General features: G+C 39.0%; 1 protein-coding gene across 1 annotated transcript in view; it reads left to right on the forward strand.

The window, feature by feature from the left end:
- wdr11 (WD repeat domain 11) overlaps positions 1-23,635 on the forward strand; it is a 188,393-nt gene that overhangs the window by 71,773 nt on the left and 92,985 nt on the right. Inside the window, exon 11 of the mRNA XM_052089447.1 lies at positions 12,060-12,144. Coding sequence (XP_051945407.1) covers positions 12,060-12,144 — 85 coding nt within the window. The remainder of the gene's footprint in view (positions 1-12,059; positions 12,145-23,635) is intronic.

Raw genomic sequence — 23,635 nt, forward strand, 5'->3', positions numbered from 1 at the left:
GCCTGATAATCACCTCCGCATGTGTTCACTGTGAGTTTGAGTTTTAAACTGTTATCGTGTTGCTTTTGTGATCTATTACTAATAAGCAGACATGGCTGTGTGCATGGGAAGATCACATTTATGTGTGATGGCTGTGCATATTATGGCTGCCCCCTGATAGTTGACTAACCATTAGTTGATGAGAGGAGTCTTGTTCAACCAAGTTTTGATTGGTCGGTTGGTTGGGAAAATACTCTGTTACTCTGAAATACTCTGAAATTACCGCTGGTTGGATGCTATGTGGTACTATGGGATAATTTTCGTTAAGCAGGGTTAGGGTTAAGCCTACACAATAAAACAAAACACCTTGATTTCAAACTTTGAATGTTATTGTTTATTTATTTAAAAAAGTTCAAATTAAACTGGAAAAAAATAAGTGTGTCTTATTCAACTTATTGAAAGATGGCTTTACAAGAGTTGTCAATATCTCTCAGGCACAGAAGCTTCATCTGTGCATTCTTTAACCGTTGGGTAATTAGTTATCCAGGAAAATATATCATGTGTGTGAAATAAATTAATTTTGTTCCCTCCTTCACTATATATATATATATATATCCAATTACATTGGAAACCCCGGGGCTGAGGGATCAGTGAATATTCTTGCTTAAGTGATTTTGCATTGAAAATTATATAATTTATTTAAAAAACAAAAACTTATATCAAATACAGTTCTAAATTCAAATTGCACTCCAAATGAAATGAAAAAGCAAATAAATAAATAATAAAGTGATAAAATAACCACATTTCCATTTACCGTCAGGCAAGAATCCATCTAAACATGCAGGCAGAAAATTACTTGCACAACTGAAAACATAAAAACAATTATAAATGTAAAAATAATAATTATAATGATGATGATAATAATAACTGAAATATAAATCATGGTTCGAGGTGAACGTGTTTTTGTATTATTTTATATAGTTTGTATTATTTTACAGGCTGCAGAGTTGCATTCACTGAACTGCTCTGTGGAAAAAAAAGTGAACTGAACTCAAAGCACCTCCTGAGTTGAGATGTCTGAGGTCATTTGAAAAATTGGAATGCAAAAACAAAGAGTGAGATCCTTAGATGCGTGTGTTCCTCAAGAATGCACGCCCCTGTATCAGTGAGTCATATATGCGCATTAGGGGTGGGAATCTCTAGACACCTCACGATTCGATTCGATTACGAGTCAGACAGCTGCGATTCGATGATAAAACGATTATCGATGCATCTTGATGCATCTTTTTTTCAATACAGAATTTTTTTCTCACTGACTGCTTTGTACTTTTAAAAGCAAAATATTTGTAATGATCCATAATGAATTTACTTCCAATAACTTTTATTAATACAACAAATGGAAGCAATGTGGCAAGTCAAATCAGTCAAAAAAAATTAGCATTTTGCAGAGCCAATAATCATACAAATCTTTCTGTACTAGCAGCTCTCATACAAAAATTATGCTTGTGGCATATTCTGAATAACTTGTAAATTGCACTTAAACTAAATAAATAATATGAATTGCACTTATACAATGATAAATAAGAGTCTTAAGCTTCTGACTTTAAACTAAATCCTGAACATAAGAGTCCCTCAGATAAAAAAAACAAAAACATTTTTCTTTATACCACAATAAAAAGCAGAGGGGAGTCAAAATGTTGACTACCTTTTTATAAATGGCTGACACACTAAGTGGAGGGCAGTAATACAGTAAACTCTGTAGAACTTAGTAAGACTCTGGGTTTACTTCCAGGTATGAAATAAGTGACGGTGCAAATGTGTTTAGCTAGTGATGTGAAAGATCTTCTGTAAGAACAGGAGCTGGTCAACATGTTCAGATGCAAACGTGCTCCGCTGTGCAGTGACTATATCTCCTGCTGTAGAAAAAACTCTTTCTGCAGAGACACTAGGGAATACATAAGAATAATACATAAGCGTGGGGATCGCCGTGTCAGTGTAGTATTTACGAGATGGGATGTTGTATCTCGGCTCCAACGTGCGCAACATACCCCAAAAGCCCTGGTTTTCAACAACCGAGAAAGGACGCAAATCCTTGGCAATAAATATTGCAATCTAATTTGTAATTCTCTTAGCCTTTTCGGAGCTGGTTGGAAGCTTTGACATCGCTTGCTCGATTGTCGTCTGGTTCGCAGCTACAACCGGCAGTTTATTTTCTTCCTCCAGTTGGAAACTTGTAGCCTAATATGGTTTTTCATGTTTGTCGTGTTTCCAAAATATTTTATTTTAGTTTGACACAACTTGCGTACAATGTGGCTCTTGTCTAACTCACGTTTACCTTCGTCTTCATAGAATCCAAAGTGCTTCCATACACTTGCTTTTAATCCCGAGGGTGCTTGTCGAATTTCCTACTGAGCCATCTGTGACTTGTGTTAAGCGCATACCAAAAGACTGTCCCGGCGCTGTAGTTGCACACTTACGAGGTGCGTCTTTTGCGTTCCATCAACATTACGTTAGCAAGAAACATTCATAAAATCGATGCTTAACGTTTGTGAATCGATTCAGAATCGTGCAAGTCCGCATCGTGATGCATCTAAGAATCGATTTTTCCCGCCATCCCTAATGCGCATAGATGGCTTTTCTGTAATCTGTACTTAATAATATAATAAAGTTTTTCTTCAAGTGTGTGTCTTTGGTTCTACAGGCAAATTATTTGTAATATTAATTTGATAATAATAATAGTCTACATAAAATAAACATATTACATGTTTGAAAAGACTCTTTGAATGGCTGTTTGTGTGACAAATGACAACCGCTAATTATGTAAACAATGGCAGCACGCATCAGAGGAAGGTAACATTTGATGTATTGACTGTGCATATATGAGCTGTAAACGTTGATCTTGGCACTTTGGTGATGAGTTGAATGTATGTGTATAAAATAAACATATCGTGTGCTTCGAAAGACTACATGGGTAACTGTTTGAGAGAATATAAATTACAGACACTTGACCAGAGCAGCCTGTGTTGGCTTGAAAGCCAATTTGAATCTGGCAGCTCGTAATATAACTGGCTGTTGCAGAAATACTTACTGTATGTGTGACACTACTCCACGTGGCCCAGTTATTAACTGTCACATATGTGTGATGGTACGTATGAAATCGTTAATAAGTGTATTGAAAACTGCCATTTTAATGTTCCTTGGGACTTCTCCTAAGGATAGGGAGAAGTTAATAATATTTAGAAGTGGTTCTGAGATTACAGGGATCACCTCTTTTAAGAGCTTAGTTAGTATTGGATACAACATTTTTGTTGTTGCTTTTGATGTTTCGATACGTTTTGTTAGCTCTTCATGACCTGGTGTGTATGCAACATCATTCAAAATCAAATAGTTTCAGTTATAGATAAGTTGAGGCGAACGGAAGGAGTAATTTTACAGTGGCATCAGACAACTGAGGATATTTCGTCATCACAGTCAACCAAAATGAGGGCAGAGTGCAAGAGCTATAGAGGTGTCGCAATCTGGTGATGCTCTTTAATTAGACTAACTGATCCTCCATTTTGATTGTAAGGTCTTTGCCTGGGCAACTGAAGGGGTCTCTGACCCAAACAAATGAACTGAAATCCTAACTGAAATAATTGCTGTTGTTGTTTCAGTCCATCAACATGGTAATATATTGTGTCTATCAAAGGAGAGATATTTATCCTAGTCTCTTGCACACAGGCAACAAAGTTGGGAAACATCAACATTTTTATTAATCAGCTTAACATGCCAAAGAGCCTGTTTGCCAAAAAATGTACTGACTTTGTCTGAAAGAAGCAAGATGTTCGCATCTCTCCCTTGCATTGATGTGTTCAAAAGATTCAACCTATCGAAAATGTCTACTCGTCTGCACTAACTGGCAACACGTTTTTTCCACTTCATTAATGCAGAGGTTAACATCATGGAGACAGAAGGTAATTGTGAATGACCTTTATACATATTTTCTAAAGGAGATGAAGCATATTGATGTTACATGTTCTAATTATGTTTACAGTCACATTAGGCACATGTATATTTTTTCTGTACTTCAGTACTATTTTAAGTCAATATAAAATTCAACCTTGAAAAAAATGTGCACCCCCTTTTGGGAACCACTGTGTTACCCAGAACAAAATCTGCCCCAGAGCAGGTTAGTCATGGAGTTTCAATGATGATTAACACCGGGGGGCCTGGAGAGCACAGCGAGTAAAGACACTGACTACCACCCCTGGAGTCTCGTGTTCGAATCCAGGGCATGCTGAGTGACTCCAGCCGGGTCTCCCAAGCAATACAATTTGCCCGGTTGCTAAGTGAGGGTAGAGTCACATGGGGTAACCTCCTCATGGTCGCTATAATTTGTGGTTCTCGCTCTCTGTATGTGGCATGTGGTGAGTTGTGTGTGGATGCCATGGAGAATAGCCTCCACACGCGCTAGGTCTTCGCAGTAATGCGCTCAACAAGCCATGAGATCAGATGCGAGGATTGAAGTCTCAGATGCGGAGGCAACTGAGATTTGTCCCCTGCCACCCGGATTAAGTCAATATGCCACCACGAGGACTTGGGCATTCCAAATTAGGGAGAAAAGGGGAGAAAAAAATGTATGATGAACACAGGTAAAAACTGACTTGATACCTTCATGGCATCAAAAATGCAGGGTTGGCTCTGAACTAAATTTACCAGGCTAAAATAAAACTTTCCTGGCTAGTCACCTAAACCTACACTGACTGCATATCATTCAGCGTATTCAGTATAAGATCCTCATTCTCTCTTGTAAAGCTCTTAATAATCTTGTGCCTCAATATCTAGCTGAGCTACTCCAGGTATATTCCCCACTACATTCTGTAAGGTCGTCTGATGCTAGATTTTTGGCTGTTGCAAAATTTAGACTAGCTTCAATGTGTGCTAGGTCTTTTAGTGTGGCTCCCCCTAATCTTTGGAATTCATTCCCTCCAAATCTAAGGGCAGCACCCTCTCTGTCTGATTTTAAAAAAAATTAAAAAAAATGCTCAAAACATATATACATATTTTCATGCTATTTTCAAGATTAATTTCACTTTCAAAATTATTATAATTTTTTTATATAATGTTTCTTGTGCTCTGTATTCTTGTGCTCTGTTTTTGTGTTGTTTGATATATCTGTTAACCAACTTTGGATTTTTGAAAGGTGCTATATAAATAAAACATTATTATTATTATTATTTTTTAACAAAATCATAATAATCTAGTATTCTGGTAAAATCTGGTATTTAAAAAAAAAGTTCTCGAATCTCAACCCCACATTTAAATTTTTTTCTTCCCAATTATCATTTTTAAAGGATTAAAGAACTTTTCATAACTTTTGAGTAACGTTTCCTCCCCCCTTTTTTGTCAGCCCTTCTCTGATGGTCCTGACTGTTCACCACTTAGCAAGCATGTTGTAGTTGTCTTAACCTTGAAAAGAGAATACCTGCCAAAAATTGCACTTCAGACTTTCTCTCTCTCTCTGCTGCATTGCACCAGAACCTTTGACTATTCATTCCCAATAGCCATTTTAGTCTTCATTACAGAGCCTCAAAAAAGAGATCTTGACGAGTGGTCATTTTAGCACTTGAGGGTGAGAAACTCTATCTGTGATTGATTCTCCTGTCGTGCCATTTGAAGCTACACAGTTGTACCATTTTAGATACACTGGTATAAATCAGTCTGGTCTGCAGAGGAACTGTTAAAGCTTGTGACCCAAAACCCAGAGTCTCGGCTACTCAGAGAGAGATGAAGTGAATGTTAATCTGTCTGAATCACTCATGTCTGAAATTACTGTCCCTTGTCTTGTGAAACTTTGTGATTTCATGAAAAAACTCAGTCTGCCATGCACTTACATCTGAAGTGGTCATGCACCAGGGACACAAGAAAGGCAGTGCCTCCTCAAAAACTTTGGATAAGAATAAATGATAAAATACGAGATTTTGGGAAAAAAACAAATCTGAAGTAACACTTGTGATGTGAGGGAACGGAGAAATATAGGTGAAAAGTCATGTAAGAGGAGCAATGGTCCATAAATCAACCTGAATGGATCAACCTGGTGGAAATTGAGAGTATTGATAACATAAACAACTCATCTCCACTTTTAGTCACGTCTGATTCTAAATGAACTTGAAATGATGATCTGTGAGTGAGTCAGTTTCACTTACAGTTGAAGTCAGAACTCATTAAAAAAAATGTTTTCAATCCACAGATTTAATATTAGCAATCTATAGATTTGGCAAGTAATTTAGGTCATCTACTTTAAAGTAATTTTTTCAACAATTGTTTACAGACGGATTGTTTCATTTTTAATTGACTATATCACAATTCCAGTGGGTCAGAAATGTACATACACTAAGTTAACTGCCTTTAAGCAGCTTGGAAAATTCCAGAAAATTATGTCAAGACTTTAGACAATTAGCCAATTAGCTTCTGATTGGAGGTGTACTGAATTGATGGTATATAATTTAGTACGTGTATTTTAACGCCTACATTCAAACTCTGTGCCTCTTTGGGAAAATCAAATAAATCAGCGAAGACCTCAGAAAAAAAATTGTGTACCTTCACAAGTCTGGTTCATCCTTGGGAGCAATTTCCAAATGCACGAAGGTATCATGTTCATCTGTACAAACAATAGTACGCAAGTATAAACACCATGGGACCACGCAGCCATCGTACCGCTCAGGAATGAGACACATTCTGTCTCCTAGAGATGAACGTAGTTTAGTGCGAAAAGTGCAAATCAATCCCAGAACAAAAGCAAAGGACCTGGTGAAGATGCTGGAGGAAACGGGTGGACAAGTATCTATATACACAGTAAAACAAGTCCTATATCGACATAACCTGAAAGGCTGCTCAGCAAGAAAGAAGCCAGTGCTCCAAAACCGAAATAAAAAAGCCAGACTACAGTTGCAAGTGCACATGGGGACACATATCTTTCCTCTGGTCTGATGAAACAAAATGGAACTTTTTGGTTATAATGACCATCGTTATAAAGGAAAAAGGGTGAGGCTTGCAAGTTAAAGAACACCCATCCCAACCATGTGTGTTTTGCTGCAGGAGGGACTGGTGCACTTCACAAAATAGATGACATCACGAGGAAGGAAAATGCTGTGGATATATTCAAGCTACATCTCAAGACATCAGCCAGGAAGTTAAAGCTTGGTCGCAAATGAGTTCAAAATGGACAATGACCCCAAGCATACCTCCAAAGTTGTGGCAAACTGGCTTAAGCACAAAAAAGTCAAGGTATTGGAGTGTCCATCACAAAGCCGTGACCTCAGTCTGATGAAAATGTGTGGGCAGATTTGAAAAAACATCTCCAAGCAAGGAGGCCTAGAAACCTGACACAGTTACACCAGTTCTGTCTGAAGGTGTGGGCCAAAATTGTGAAAGCTTGTGGAATGCTCCCCAAACGCTTGACTCAAGTTAAACAATTTAAAGGCATTGCTACCAAATACTAACAAATTGTATGTAAACTTCTGACCCACTGGGAATGTGATGATATGCTTGTTGATGTATTATTGTTATTACAGGACAATTTATCATCATTAAACAGAGTTGAGTAATTTTGCTCAAGTTTTGCATCACTGCCAGTAAAAACTGTAGAAAAGGATATGAATACACACATAAATAGGGGTCCAACAATCTAAAGTATCACTGCAAAGTTGAGAGAAGTAGATATTGATAAATCATTGTATCTGTGCAGCTCTGCACTCACACCAACACATTTAAGAAAGAAAAAAAACAGTTTAGCCTCTGCACTCGACATTCACTGTCACACTGCTTCAGTGCTCTGGCCATCAAAATCTCAACTCAACTCTTCACTTTCAGTCAAACTGCCTCATTTACAGTCTTATCTTTCAGCTCTGCTGCTCCAAACTTACTGCTACATGAGTGATTTGTATAGACTGAGCAGACTGTGTAATGGACAGTGACATTAGCTGGGTTTCCATCATTGTTGATGTGCATATTTGGATAACACATAAAAAATACTAGATTGAGATTTTGTCTGCGTGCCCCAAACCGCAAATAATTCATTTCATTTAAGAGCCACAGTGGCTTTTGTGCCAATATCCCCAAATGGGACTATTCTGTTCTCTTAAACACATGGTATCGAAACACTGCTTTATTTGCAAATTGTTTTTGTGAGATTCCATTATTTTTTTAAATGTATCAGGACATGCTGTAAAGTCGCAAAAATCTGTGAAAGCCAAAACTGTACATTTTGTGTATTTCTGCTGCTTTTGTTAACTTTTAGTTTATTACTGTTTAGCAGTGGCGGCCTGTGCATTTTAAGTCTAGGCCTTCAGTGTGATTCATGCTATTAAGAAAACACCATTTCACACTGATTAAGACACCTTATGGACATCATACATTACGTTGCAGCCAACTAATAATACCAATTGTCATTTTGAAAACCCATCAATGAACAAATGCTGTCTGAATGCTCAAGGTAGACTAATCGTAACTGCGGCATGATTGTTTTGTTAAATATATTATTAAATAAAGAGTTAGATACGTCTTTTGGACGGACATTCAAAAATCATAATTTTTCATATGAATCTACCAAGGAGGTCTATTACACTTGGAAAAAGCTATCTGATAATATTTGCTTGCAATACATTTCACTGAAGGCTCTAGACATCCTATGAAAACTCTTGATGTTGCTATAACAATGCAAAAAACACTTACTAATTTAAATGAAGTGAAAATCTGCCCTCCATTCCTGTTTAATAAATTAAACGACCATACGGTCATGCAGAATGTCTCAGGTTTCTAAATACATAAGGATCTCTTTCTCTGTGGCAATAACGCCAGCCGTCTTTGTCTTGATCTTGCCTCTCGCGCTCTTCACTTTCGAATTACGTACAGTACTTAATGTGTGATTGCTGGACTACACCTACCAAGAACAAATCATGATGAACTTGACAATCTGTTATTATGTGTCTTTTCATTTGCACTATTGAGCTGTTCAGTGGAAATTCTGAAGGCCTAACGGGGTGGAGCTCAGACTCTCGTGCTGCTTCGGCTAACAAACTCGGCTTCAGCAATCACTTCGTTTGTAAGCGTTGAGGAATTCGTTTGTAGATGAATTAATTGTGAAGCAATTAAAAATGCATAGGTAAAAAGGTGAATGAGAATGACAGGATGAAAAAAACATTTATTTATTAGGCATGTTAGGCCAGCAGAGGAAGGCTTTGCTGACCCTGAGAATTTACCTCTGCTGTATTCACCTTATTCAGCCCTGCCCCTTTTCCATGCTTCACTCTTCCGAATTTTGTCATCTAACTTCTGGTTTGTATTGAAGCTACTGAGAAGAGTCAATAAAAATGGATCACGCGTGAGAGCATAGACAGTATTTTTTAGTTGATGATGTGAGTCTGCAGCACCCTTTACTATGTGATAATGCTCATTAGGTGTTTTTTTTTTTTATTTATTTTTTACTGTAAATGCTCGTTTTTACCACACCCGCAGAGGTAAATTGGACCTGGCAGATCACATTCGGACAGCTATGATACACTGCTCTATTTCGTAATACAAGCATTTAATTGTTAGACTGCTTAATTTTTAGATTTCGACTTGTTAATAATTTATGTAAAAATGTTTGGTTGATATGACATTTCCAACAGTGACTGCTCATATTATTACACATGCAAGTTCAACATTAAAGAGAATTTCAAATGCACTTTTTAAAATTATTTTGGCACCCTTCATTTTCAGAGGCTTAAATGTGATTAAAGTGGTTGTAATCGGAATATAAAAGAAAACATACTCTTTCCCGCGTGTGTGTGTGGGGGTGGATAAATATAGCAGCACCCCTCCTCCGTCCTGGTTTAACGCTCAAACAATCTACTCACACTAACCATAATGTGATGGGTGAATGACATGAGATGATGGGCATACGTGTCGGACAGAGACATTTGTAATGACTGTGTTGTCTCTTGAAGTTTCATGAGCACAAAAGGCACATCAGTACATCCACAGCTTGAAGGTAGGATCGTGTGTATTCATGAATGAAGTACTCTTGTTTTAAAATCTCCCGGTCTGCTTCCAGTTGTTATGACATCCCCTGAACACATTAAAACACTCATGATAGCTTTTGACAACTCTATAACCTGTAAATCCACTTTACTAGCAAATTACACTTTGACATCAACACCACATCAACCATATTGAACCGCTAGAACGGAAGTTCAGAGACAACATTTTCAAGATGGTTGTGTGCTAGTTTCTCTGGCGCATAAGGTGAATAGCCTGTCCATGGTTACCAAGCAACATAGGATATTGCTGCATTACAGACTTTTACTTGCAAAGGTGCATGTTTTGCAGATAATTTGATTTTTAGGGTATTAAATTGGTAAAAAAAAAAACAAATGAAACAATATGTGGCTCCATAGTGCCAGTACTATACAGTTGTGATGACTGTTTTTTGACAGTGCCTTAGCCATCAAAATTTAAGAAGTAGGTATGACATTAAGCGATGGTCAAAGTTAGTTATGTTGAGCTAAATTGAACCTAAACTCATTTTTACTCCAAATTAAAATGTTCGTTCTCCATCTGGATCGCTTGTATCTGTCGTTTTTTTTTGTTGTTGTTGTTTTTTACATGGAACCAGAAAACAGACCAGCGGCAATCCGAAATATCATGGCGCCACCCAGAGGTTGGTCAGGAAAGCTGTGTATCAAGAATAGAGTCTGTACAATTAATTGATGAATTGATGGAGGTGATGAACGATTGATTCATTTTAATAGACATGTAAAAATACAAAAAACTACAACAACTAAACTGTAAAATGAACACTGATTATGGACATGCAGAGAAATACTGTATAAAGTAGAAGTATTATTTCCCTCATTCTGTCTCACAAACACACATAAAGACGTCATACGCACTCACTCACAAACACACTCTCACTTCTCATTACAAGCAAATAACAACAGCTAAAATTAATCTCACAGAATATTTGCCACATAAAGAGACAATGTAATTAAAATTTTATGACTGCTGTCTAAAATTTTTCAAGCTGCCCTGGTGTCATTACATTAGGAACAGACACAAGCAGCATTTTTCCTGGAAAATGACATGATATGAAACATTATTAGTAAATCAAATGATGTATTCATTAAATATTTTTGTGGACAGCAGTGGTTATGGCCAGTTAGTTGGCATCATGAAAAATGATTCCTTATCGATCATCATAGTTTGCAGTGTTTTTTTCTTTATATGTATATATATATATATATATATATATATATATATATATATATATATATATATATATATATATATATATATATATATATATATATATATATATATATATATATATATATATATATATTTGTATACAGTGTTGGGTGAAATCTAAATGCAAAGTAATCGGTATTGTATTCAAATACATTTTTGTACAAAAAGTAGTGGATCACATTACATTTTAAATTCTGTAATCTTATTAGATTACATTTACTGACTTTCCATTAAATATATTACTTTCAAGTACATTACTTGACATTTAAAAAAATGTATTTATGTTGAATACATGTAAAACAAGAAGGGAGAAACACATGGGGCTGAGTGTATGACTATGAACAAGGATGAAATATAGACAGTATTTTGAATTCGTTTTTAAAGAAGTAATTTGTAATAGAATACTTATTGAGATAACTTACCCAATGCTCTTTGTTTAGCTCTTGGTTCATAAGACTGAATATTTCGTATTTGTATCATATTTTGTAATATGTCATGTGCATTTGTAGACCTGATACTAAAGAGTAAAAACCAAGATCTTAGCTTCTATAATTGTCTCTTGGTCATTCTCTTAAAATCTCCTTACATCTACACACACACACACACACACACACACACAATTCATGCCCAGGAAAATTGGTTTGCAATTTGTTGTAACCTTTCTTAGTCAAAGTGCCTTTTTTCTGACGATCAGACGTGTGTGTGTGTGTGTGTGTGTGTGTGTGTGTGTGTGTGTGTGTGTGTGTGTGTGTGTGTGTGTGTGTGTGTGTGTGTGTGTGTGTGTGTGTGTGTGTGGTGTTTTCACCCCTTAGGTACAAGCAATGGCTCTGTGCTTGTGTACAACTTGACCAGTGGCCTGTTGCACAAAGAGCTGAGTGTTCACTCCTGTGAGGTCAGGTAAGATAAGACTGCTATACATCCATACAAAACATGATGCAATAGGCATTTGCTACTAGGCAGTACATTTGTTGCTATTCAAAATCTTTGGGTGCAGAACAGTGGTAGAATGAACAGTACCAAATATTGCCAGGCAACAGTTGTTTTTGTAGATATCTGCTCAGATTTCTAACCTAGTAAGCTACCTTGCAGTCTATTACCTACATAGGTAGCAACATGGAACCACTTAAGTTAGGGTGGGAGAAATGCAATTCATTGCGATTCTTTCTCTAACGATTCTGAATTGATTCTCAAAAATTCTGAATAGATTCAGAGTTTAATTTAAACCGGGCAGCAAATTTGTAATAGAATACTTATTGAGATAACTTACCCAATGCTCTTTGTTTAGCTCTTGGTTCATAAGACTGAATATTTCGTATTTGCGTGCACACTACAGAACTGATTGCAGACTTGTTGTGTCAACCACACTACCATCGTCCTGAAACTATGATCCTGAAATTAATTCATAAACTCAAGCACATAGCAACAGGAGAGTTTATTTGTGGTAGCACTTCAATAAAACAACACATACAAGATGCTTGATTGATTTCTTAAGCAGAAACCCTACTATTTGTGTCACTTTACCATCACGTATGGTGTGGAATGGAGAAGCTGACATCTGCACTCTCACAGAAGCAGATATCTCATGTAGCCATCCTGGACCAGCAACAGATAGTTATGGTTATTTACAGGCTAGAGAGCGATACATTCTGAATGAAAAATTAAATACTATTTAATACTGAGTGTGTGTATTCATAAAAAATAAAAAAAGTAGGGCAAGATGTATCGTGATGCATCGAGAATCTTAAGATGAAGATTCGTGCCTCTGCTATTAACTGAACCCTTTGCAGCAGTGTACATAGACAGAAACTCTGTGTGTCATACAAATAGTGCTCTTAAAGTGAAGGGCAAGTGAGACTCAACTCACAATTTATTTCAATAGAGTTTGGCATTAGCATACTGCTAACAATGTGATACCCTAATAAGCATAACAATTTGGGGTTTCCAATAATTGACATTGCCTTAAAATAAATATTGAGTGGAGGACTATTGTGGAATTGCAGTGAATATTGTCATTGTATGGATTTAAAATTCCTATAAAAGTGAAATATGATGCCACAGTGTTTACAGACTGCATTATGGTTGGCTGAGGGCTGCAAACCCAATCTCAAGAGATTCATCAAGCGATGGTCTGCATCTAAACTTCTAAAGTTAATATTTGTGTTTGTGAGTTCACAGCAGGGTTCAGACCCCATGACACACCAGCAGCCCTAATTTTATTCATTACCCTTCCCTTAATGAAAGTAGACACCATTTCTCCCTGACTAATTTACCAAGACAATGAGTCAATTACAGTATGTCATTAAGCAATAGACCTTTTTCACAAACTGTGATGACGCATTTCCGCATTACTTAGCAGCGTAAATCTAGCAAACTTAACATTTTGAGTGTAAAATTATAACATAATGCTTTGTTATATTAACCTGGAATTAGTTTAAAACATTAGTTACCACAGCTGCAAGGGGGTTTCTTATACAGCTGCTGAGAGAATGACAGGACATTTAGCATTTTCTCTCATCTGAAAGTCGCAATCCACTGATAGTCGCTCTCTATTTTGTTCCTCTTTTGGAAAGTGGTCTCCCATTCACTCCCATACCGTGCGATCTTTTATTTCTGCGTTCCAAAACCCGGATGGTGAAAAAGGTCTGTTGATTGAAAACAAACGGCATCCATTGTCCATATTCCATATTAAATTGGTGACTCTCAGTGCAACTTGATTAATTAATGAAGTGTCAACACTTTTCCGATGGCACATCCTGGTTAAAAAGCAAACTTTGCTATGTTCCATACAGTAAGTAAGTAGAGGTTGTTGAGCAGAGTCAGTTTTAATTGCTGGACAAACAGATAAAATCCTCATTCATAGAGATGTTCGTTATTGAGTGTGTTTACATGCACAAATCAGCTTATTTAAAAAATCTGACAAAGCAAGAAATCCGTGTTTACATGACATTTGAAATAATCACGTTATTTCTCTACTTTTGATGTCAAATTGTGAAGAGGCATGCGCTCAACACGTGCGCACATTGGATGAGCCGGTGAGAATGCTGGTTAAGGTGTTTACATGCCATGTGAAATCGGTGTAATGGGCAAAAATCTATCCGTTTCGATCAGTTATTCTTACGCCGTTTATGACCTTATAAAGTAATGCCGTTTATTGCATTTACATTCCTATTTTTGTATTGCTAGGAATGAAAAATGGTCCAATTTCTAAATCAAAACAAACATTTAAAATACATGCATATTCCCATTGTCTTCCATCTTGCGTAACATTTTCACTTTCATGATCCTTTAAACACCTTCGTTTTACTCTGACTGACAAATAGTGAGTTGCTGTTTGATTTCATGTTTACTAATGTTTAATGAACGGAGTGTTAATTGGGACTTATTGCATTTAAAATGAATGATTACATTTTCATTAAAACATTCAGTAAGTAATACAAAAGTAATCAAACTAGATTATCTAAAAAGTATAATCCAAAAGATTGTTACAGATTACAATTTTAGTCATGCATTTTTATATATATATATATATATATATATATATATATATATATATATATATATATATATATATATATATACACACTCACCTAAAGGAACACCAGTAGGAACACCTGTTCAATTTGTCATTAATGCAATTATCTAATCAACCAATCACATGGCAGTTGCTTCAATGCATTTAGGGGTGTGGTCCTGGTCAAGACAATCTCCTGAACTCCAAACTGAATGTCAGAATGGGAAAGAAAGGTGATTTAAGCAATTTTGAGCGTGGCATGGTTGTTGGTGCCAGACGGGCCGGTCTGAGTATTTCACAATCTGCTCAGTTACTGGGATTTTCACACACAACCATTTCTAGGGTTTACAAAGAATGGTGTGAAAAGGGAAAAACATCCAGTATGCGGCAGTCCTGTGGGCGAAAATGCCTTGTTGATACTAGAGGTCAGAGGAGAATGGGCTGACTGATTCAAGCTGATAGAAGAGCAACTTTGCCTGAAATAACCACTCGTTACAACCGAGGTATGCAGCAAAGCATTTGTGAAGCCACAACACGCACAACTTTGAGGCGGATGGGCTACAACAGCAGAAGACCCCACCGGGTACCACTCATCTCCACTACAAACAGGAAAAAGAGGCTACAATTTGCAAGAGCTCACCAAAATTGGACAGTTGAAGACTGGAAAAATGTTGCCTGGTCTGATGAGTCTCGATTTCTGTTGAGACATTCAGATGGAGTCAGAATTTGGCGTAAACAGAATGAGAACATGGATCCATCATGCCTTGTTACCACTGTGCAGGCTGGTGGTGGTGGTGTAATGGTGTGGGGGATGTTTTCTTGGCACTGTAGAGTATGAACGGAAAATCATGAACTCATTAATTCTGAATGCAATGCACACATTTTTGCGAAGGATCCTAAAACCCCCACACCCTGTGACTCTCCATCTAAATCACCAGGTAGTGCCAGCACGTTTGGGAGTTAGAATGCTTCTTGACGTTTTTACAACCCAAAGAGCCTCTCCTGAGACACTAGTGATATCGCCATCTACACACTGAAAATCTATACACGTTCATACCATTTAAAACCAAAGAAATGGCTTATTTTAAGGAAATATGTTTTATTCCCTTATGCTTGGGTATTTCTGCTGTTATATCAAACTAGTTAAGATTGTTTAGTTGTGTAGTTAAACTCTGAGGCCTTATATAAAGGGTCTTAAAATATATACTCACTTTTAAGTGTACCAAATACAAGTTTCTTGGTATCAAATTAAACCTTACGACTCGCCCTAGCTGAATATATATATATACGGTTACATTAAAATGTATTCTGCTATGTTTTACCATCTTTTGAGTGATTCAAACCACATCCAGGACACTGTCGTAAATTAGGCAAATGACGAGCCTTGACAAGACAAAGGGAACCTTCTCGCGCCAAAACTAAGGAGCTTCATTTGGTCATTCCTCCCAAAGGAGGTGTGACCTCCCTACCTTAAAAGTCCGGATCTGGTGTTGAATCGTCCTCTTTTGTCTTCTCTCCTCGCTTTTATCTCTCTTCAAGCTCTCTTGCTTTTTCTTTTTGTGTTACTCTCGTCAGACATGTCTTTTGTTTTATTTGGCGTTTATCTCAATCTTTTTCTTGTCTTCGGACAAAGCTCAACTCTACGCTATCCTCCGGGTGAAAGGACTCTCTCTCAGTTTCAACCATTACTCCTAAGATGCTTTGCACTTCCCGCGAGCGATCCACGCTCCGGAAGCACCAACAGATATCCTCCGGCTCACGGACGCAACGAGGACATTCACGCACACACGCAGTCTTGTTCAGCGACAGTCAGAGGTCCATTTTGCAAGTATTATCCCATCTAAATTCAAATGCGTTAAAGTGTGTAAGTCCCTTGCTGGCTCTTAAGGTTTAACTGTTGTAACAAATCTCTTATTTTAATTACTGTCTTACTTTGTTTGTTATATGTTAAATGTTTGTTGTTAAATGTGTTCTACGTTTGTTAAATTTGTGATATATCCTAGTTCCTTGTATTAAACCCAATTATACGCTTGATTGTCTGTGTTTGTTGGTCATAAAACAAAGCCTCTTTAATGTGCGATCTAAAGCTACGAGCTGATATTATCAAAGTAAGTTAACGTGCTTTGATTAAGTGAGCTTATACTAAGAATAAACCTTCTGGAGAATTGCTCAAGAGTATCGAGTAAAGTGGTTGAGTGGACGAACTGATTGGTTGCGGTACGGGTTAAGTCCATTAAGGTGTTCTGAAAATTAATACAGCCTGTCTGCATGCGATGTATATTCCTAATTAATTATAATTAGTTGTGTTTAATTATCTATATATATCTGAAGCAGACTTTTGGGCTATATAACCCCTGTTTTGGGGCAATTTAGAATGTATTGGTATCTGGTTCAAACCGTATGATTAATCATTGATTACAATCATTAATATTAATTGTACATTTCCCAAACCTGAACCAAGAAACCCTACAGCACACTTTAGGCCCCTTAGTGCCAATTGGGCATCGTTTAAATGCCACGGCCTACCTGAGCATTGTTTCTGACCATGTCCATCCCTTTATGGCCACCATGTACCCATCCTCTGATGGCTACTTCCAGCAGGATAATGCACCATGTCACAAAGCTCGAATCATTTCAAATTGGTTTCTTGAACATGACAGTGCGTTCACTGTACTAAAATGGCCCCCACAGTTACCAGATCTCAACCCAATAGAGCATCTTTGGGATGTGGTGGAATGGGAGCTTCGTGCCCTGGATGTGCATCCCACAAATCTCCATCAACTGCAAGATGCTATCCTATCAATATGGGCCAACATTTCTAAAGAATGCTTTCAGCACCTTGTTGAATCAATGCCACGTAGAATTAAGACAGTTCTGAAGGCGAAAGGGGGTCAAACACAGTATTAGTATCGTGTTCCTAATAATCCTTTAGGTGAGTGTATATATATATATATATATATATATATATATATATATATATATATATATATATATATATATATACATATATATATATATATAAAAATCATTTTAAATCTGAAGTGCTGCATGGGGATTCCGTAAACACCTCCATATGATGAAAACGAATAGCTGAATATGTACAAATACAATGTTTGGCCTCATGTGCAAAGGCAGGCCTACACACCATCATAAGTCAAGTGGTTTTTATTGTCGTTTCAACCATATACAGTTAGTACAGTACACAGCAAAACGAGACAACGTTCCTCCAGGACCATGGTGCTACATAAAAACAACAAAGGACCAACACAGGACCACATGAGACAACACAACGAAATAAAATACCTATATAAAAAAAACCTATATATACCTATATAAAGTGCACGTGCAAACATGTGCAAAAAGTACAGGACAGTACAACAAATTTCTGACAATGAACAGGACAATAGACAGTGCAGCGCCGACCAGTACTCAGTAGTGCAAAAAGATGACAGTTTCTAAAAATGTAAACATAACATACTATGAGATAGTGTTTTATGCACATAGCAGTTATTGAGGTAGCAGACAGTTATAAAGTGACAGTAATTAAAGTGCAACTCAGGACACGTGTGTGTCAAACCAGTCTCTGAGTATTGAGGAGTCTGATGGCTTGGGGGAAGAAGCTGTTACACAGTCTGGCCGTGAGGGCCCGAATGCTTCGGTACCTCTTGCCAGACGGGAGGAGGGTAAAGAGTTTGTGTGAGGGGTGTGTGGGGTCGTCCACAATGCTGGTTGCTTTGTGGATACAGTGTTTTTGTAAATGTCTTTGATGGAGGGAAGAGAGACCCCAATGATCTTCTCAGCTGTCCTCACTATCCTCTGCAGGGCTTTGCGGTCCGAAACGGTGCAAGTCCCAAACCAGGCAGTGATGCAGCTGCTCAGGATGCTCTCAATAGTCCCTCTATAGAATGTAGTGAGGATGGGGGTTGGGAGATGTGCTTTTCTCAGCCTTCGAAGAAAGTAGAGACGCTGCTGGGCTTTCTTGGTGATAGAGCTGGTGTTGAGGGACCAGGTGAGGTTCTCCGCCAAGTGAACACCAAGGAATTTGGTGCTTTTGACGATCTCCACAGAGGAGCCGTCGATGTTCAGCGGAGTGTGTTCACCTTGTGCTCTCCTAAAGTCAACAACCATCTCTTTTGTTTTGTCGACATTCAGGGACAGGTTGTTGGCTCTACACCAGTTCGCCAGCCGCTGCACCTCCTCTCTGTATGCTGACTCGTCGTTCTTGCTGATGAGACCCACCACGGTCGTGTCATCGGCGAACTTGATGATGTGATTCGAGCTGTGCATTGCTGCACAGTCGTGAGTCAGCAGAGTGAACAGCAGTGGACTGAGCACACAGCCCTGGGGGCCCCAGTGCTCAGTGTGGTGGTGGTGGAGATGCTGTTCCCGATCCGGACTGACTGAGGTCTCCCAGTCAGGAAGTCCAGGATCCAGTTGCAGAGGGAGGTGTCCAGGCCCAGCAGGTTCAGCTTTCCAGTCAGGTGCTGGGGAATGATTGTGTTGAATGCTGAGCTGAAATCTATGAACAGCATTCGAACGTATGAGTCCTTATTGTCTAGGTGGGTGAGGGCCAGATGGAGGGTTGTGGTGATGGCATCGTCCGTTGAACGGTTTGAACGATACGCAAACTGCAGTGGGTCTAGTGAGGGGGGCAGCTGGGTCTTAATCCTCTGGGGTCTGAGGGTGTTTTGGGCCCTGGAGAAGTTTTGACATGCCTTGACATTTGTGCTTTTTTCAGTTGCTTAAAAACATATTAATGGCTAAAGTCTGATAACACTGCATTCAGCACAAACTGGGCTACAATAATATGTGAGCAACATGTATGTACAGGTTTGTATTTTTGAGAAAATAATGTTTATACATGGTTTTTGAAAAAACGAAAATTTTAAGTCACTGAAATAAGGCCATATAACACATACTAAACATACTAAACATTTGACTTTTGAGAACTGGATCTTGTAGCCTAGAGTTTTGCTACAAAATGATGTGAAAATCATCCTGATCACTCATTCATACAAAACAGTATAGTCATTTAACTTTTGTGTGACAATTTTAGAGCTGAATGGTAATATGCGAGGAGGCGTGAACGATCATGAATATTGATGAGATTCACACCTGAGGACACAAAGACCACTCCTCTGGGCCTATCAATGAGGAATGTGACAGAGAGAGAATTAATGTGAGGAGACTTAATGATCAAAATCAAGTTTTAAGTTAAAAGAAGTAATCTGACTATATATTTTCTTTACATAAAGACTTTACTTAATTTTAGACCTACACTACCATTAAAAGAAGTCTCTTCTGCTCACCAAAACTGCATTTATTTGATCCAAAATACATATGATAATATGCTGATTTTCTAATATGGGCATATTTAAAGTGCATTTTAACCTGAACAGATATTTGCAAGCCCAAGCTTTGTTGATGATAACGAGTCAGCATAAACACATTAAAATATAATCTAACATTCATATTATTTTTATATCATATTACATATCATATTTATATCATACAGCATACAATGTAAATAACAACATTTACATGTAACTAAAACTTGCCTATTAGGACATGTCAATACTTTGAATGTCAAATGTCAAACTTTGAATCCTGTCTGGAAACAGTCCCACTAGTAAAATATGTACATGTTTATATAAAATAGCATGTCAGCTAATGAAAACTAAATGACTTACTCGTTTGAAATTGTATGCTGGAACAAATCTCTCTTCAAAATACAAATGTGCACCTCTTCGTCTGAGAAAAATGTTAACTCTTCCTTAATAGCCAAGAGTTTGATCGCCTGTGTATCGTTACAAGCACGCAGAAAAGTTTAGTTGTGTTTGTTTACATCAAATCTCGCAGTCGGGGGCGTGTACTTTTCCCTTGATCGCCTCAGCACATTAGTGTATGAATGGCGTGCTCTGCTGGTGGGTGGGATCACATTACAGATAATGAGATGGACCGGTAAAAACTGTACATCGCTTTGTTTCAAACAGATTGCATTGCAGGAGAATATTTGTTTTAAATTTGAATTGTTTTATTTAAAAGTAGACAATTTAAGCTTTCTTTAGACATATGTTTCATGTTTGTGTGAGAAGAATTCGCGGAGTTTAAGTTAATTTTAGTGACGTGTTTCTGAAATATGATCGTGAACACAGAGACTGCTGAAAGCTTACCCTTTTTATTTTATTTATTTAAAAAAAAACACAAGGTTTTGATGTTAATATGAGTGTACACAAAAAAAGAAGACCCTCTATAGTTTATAATCATGTATTGATTGTATTTATATGACCATAAATGACGGAGTATTTTAAGTCTATGTTACTGCTATGTGACAAAAAAACAGCAAAACGCGCCGGCGCGTTTGCCGACCCCAGAGGGTTAATCTGCCTCATGACGAGCCTCTCGAAGCACTTCATGATGATGGGTGTAAGTGTGACGGGATGGTAGTCGTTGAGGCAGGACACTGAAGACTTCTTTGGCATGGGGATGATGGTGGTGGCCTTGAAGCACGTTGGAACGACGACGCTGCTCAGAGAGATGTTGAAGATGTCAGTAAGAACATCTGCTAGCTGGTCTGCACATCCTCTGAGCACTCTGCCAGGAATGTTGTCTGGTCCAGCAGCCTTCCGTGGGTTGACTGTACGTAGAGTTTTCCTCACATCTGCCGTGGTAAGACAGAGCACCTGGTCGTTGGGAGGAGGGGTGGACTTCCTCGCCATCACATCGTTCTGCACTTCAAACCGAGCGTAGAAGTCGTTCAGCGCATCTGGAAGGGAGGTATCTTTGTCACAGGCAACTGATGTTGTCCTGTAGTTGGTGATGGCCTGGATGCCCTGCCACATGCGCCGCGTGTCACCGCTGTCCTGGAAGTGACTGTGGATTCTCTGGGCGTGTGCGCGCTTTGCCTCTCTGATTGCCCGTGACAGTTTGGCCCTAGCTGTTCTTAGGGCTGCCTTATCGCCTGCTCTGAAGGCGGAGTCTCGGGACCTCAGCAGCGTGCGCACCTCCGCAGTCATCCACGGCTTCTGGTTGGAGCGTGTGGTGATGGTCTTGGAGAAAGTGACATCATCAATGCACTTGCTGATGTAGCTGGTCACTGATGCTGTGTATTCCTCCAAGTTGGTAGAATCACCATATGTCGCAGCGTCCCTGAACATGTGCCAGTCAGTACACTCAAAACAGTCCTGAAGAGCAGAGATGGCTCCTGCTGGCCAGGTTTTCACCTGCTTCTGAAGCGGTTTTGTGCATCTGACGAGCGGTCTGTATGCTGGAATTAACATAACAGAGATGTGGTCTGAGTAGCCGAGGTGGGGGCGGGCTCCGCCGGCACGCGCCTGGGATGTTTGTGTAAACAAGATCAAGCGCGTTCAGCCCTCTCGTTGCAAAGTCCACATACTGATGGAATTTAGGGAGCACTGTCTTGAGATTTGCATGGTTGAAATCTCCGGCGACAATAAACAGTCCGTCGGGGTGAGCGTTCTGCAGTTCGCTCATAGCCCCATACAGTTCACAGAGCGCTTCCTTAGCGTTAGCGCTGGGGGAATGTAAACCCGGTTATGCAAACAGTGGTGAATTCCCGTGGTTGATAAAAAGGTCTGCATCGAACAGTCACAAGCTCCAACAGCGATGAACAGTAACTAGAGACTAGCATAGAGTTCTTGCACCATTCCGTGTTGATGTAAACACACAAGCCACCACCGCGAGTCTTACCGCAGAGAGCTGTATTTCTGTCGGCACGAAACGAGGCGAGCCCGTCTAGCTGAATGGCGGCATCCGGAACTCTGTCGCTGAGCCACGTCTCCGTGAAAACAAAGACGCAGCAGTCTCTAAACTCACGCTGCGTAGCCTGCTGGAGTCGGATATAGTCCAGTTTATTGTCCAGGGAGCAAACATTTGAGAGCAGGATAGACGGGAGAGCCGGCCGGCTAGGGTTTGTTTTTAGCCTAGCATGGACCCCGCCCTCTTTCCGGCTTCCGCTTTCGCGACACCGCTTACGACGTCCTCTCCCCCGGCCACGGGCATCAGGCGACGCCGAGGGCTGGAGGCCTGGTCTCCGCAGCAAGCCGAGTATGCGTAGCGCCTCCTGCAGGTCATCATGCAGCTTGGTTTTTGCATGAGTCTTATATTTCAGTAGTGTCTGGCGATGGTAGACACGAACACCGGTTGCTCCGATGTCCATGTGTTGCAAAAGTCGGGTTTTTTTAACAAAAATTAAAAAAAAAAAATTAGCCTTGCTTCCAGCGACAGTATGCGCCGCATCTACTTGCAGCCCTGCTGCTTCCATATGTAGCCTCGTTGCCCAAGGAAGTAACGTACATACCTGACCTTTGGCCATGCAATCTCTATCTCGCTGGACGAGCCAAGAATCTCCGTGTTTCGCTCACGGATCCGAAGGAGACTGCCGATCAATTGAAGAAAGAACATTTCTCTTCCTCTTTCAACTGAGTCGACTTCACTAATATCTCCGCCAACCCGCTGCCTTACCGCCCAATGACAGAGCGAGAAATGGTGTTGATGTTTGTGTGAAAAGAAGGTCAGAGCGGGTGTGTGGTGTGAGACTGGGCTTTTCAAATGTACTGTAAAACACATTTAGGAGGTGGTGTCTTGTAGTTGTTAATGTCTTTCAGGCCTCTCCACACTAATGTAAGGTCGTTAGCTGAAAACTTGATTTTCATCACTTTATCTAATCTCCTTTTTCAGTATGTTTTTGGCCAGATTATACAAGATTTTATCCCCACTTCTGTAAGCATCCTCTTTGGCCTATCGAAGCTGCTTGAGTTGTGCTGTAAACCATGGTTTGTCATTGTTGAATGATAAATAAGTCCTAGTAGGAATGCACAGAATCCCACAGAAATGTATATATTATGTCACAGTATC

Source organism: Xyrauchen texanus, chromosome 24 (genome assembly GCF_025860055.1).
Source record: "Xyrauchen texanus isolate HMW12.3.18 chromosome 24, RBS_HiC_50CHRs, whole genome shotgun sequence".
Lineage (NCBI taxonomy): Eukaryota > Metazoa > Chordata > Actinopteri > Cypriniformes > Catostomidae > Xyrauchen > Xyrauchen texanus.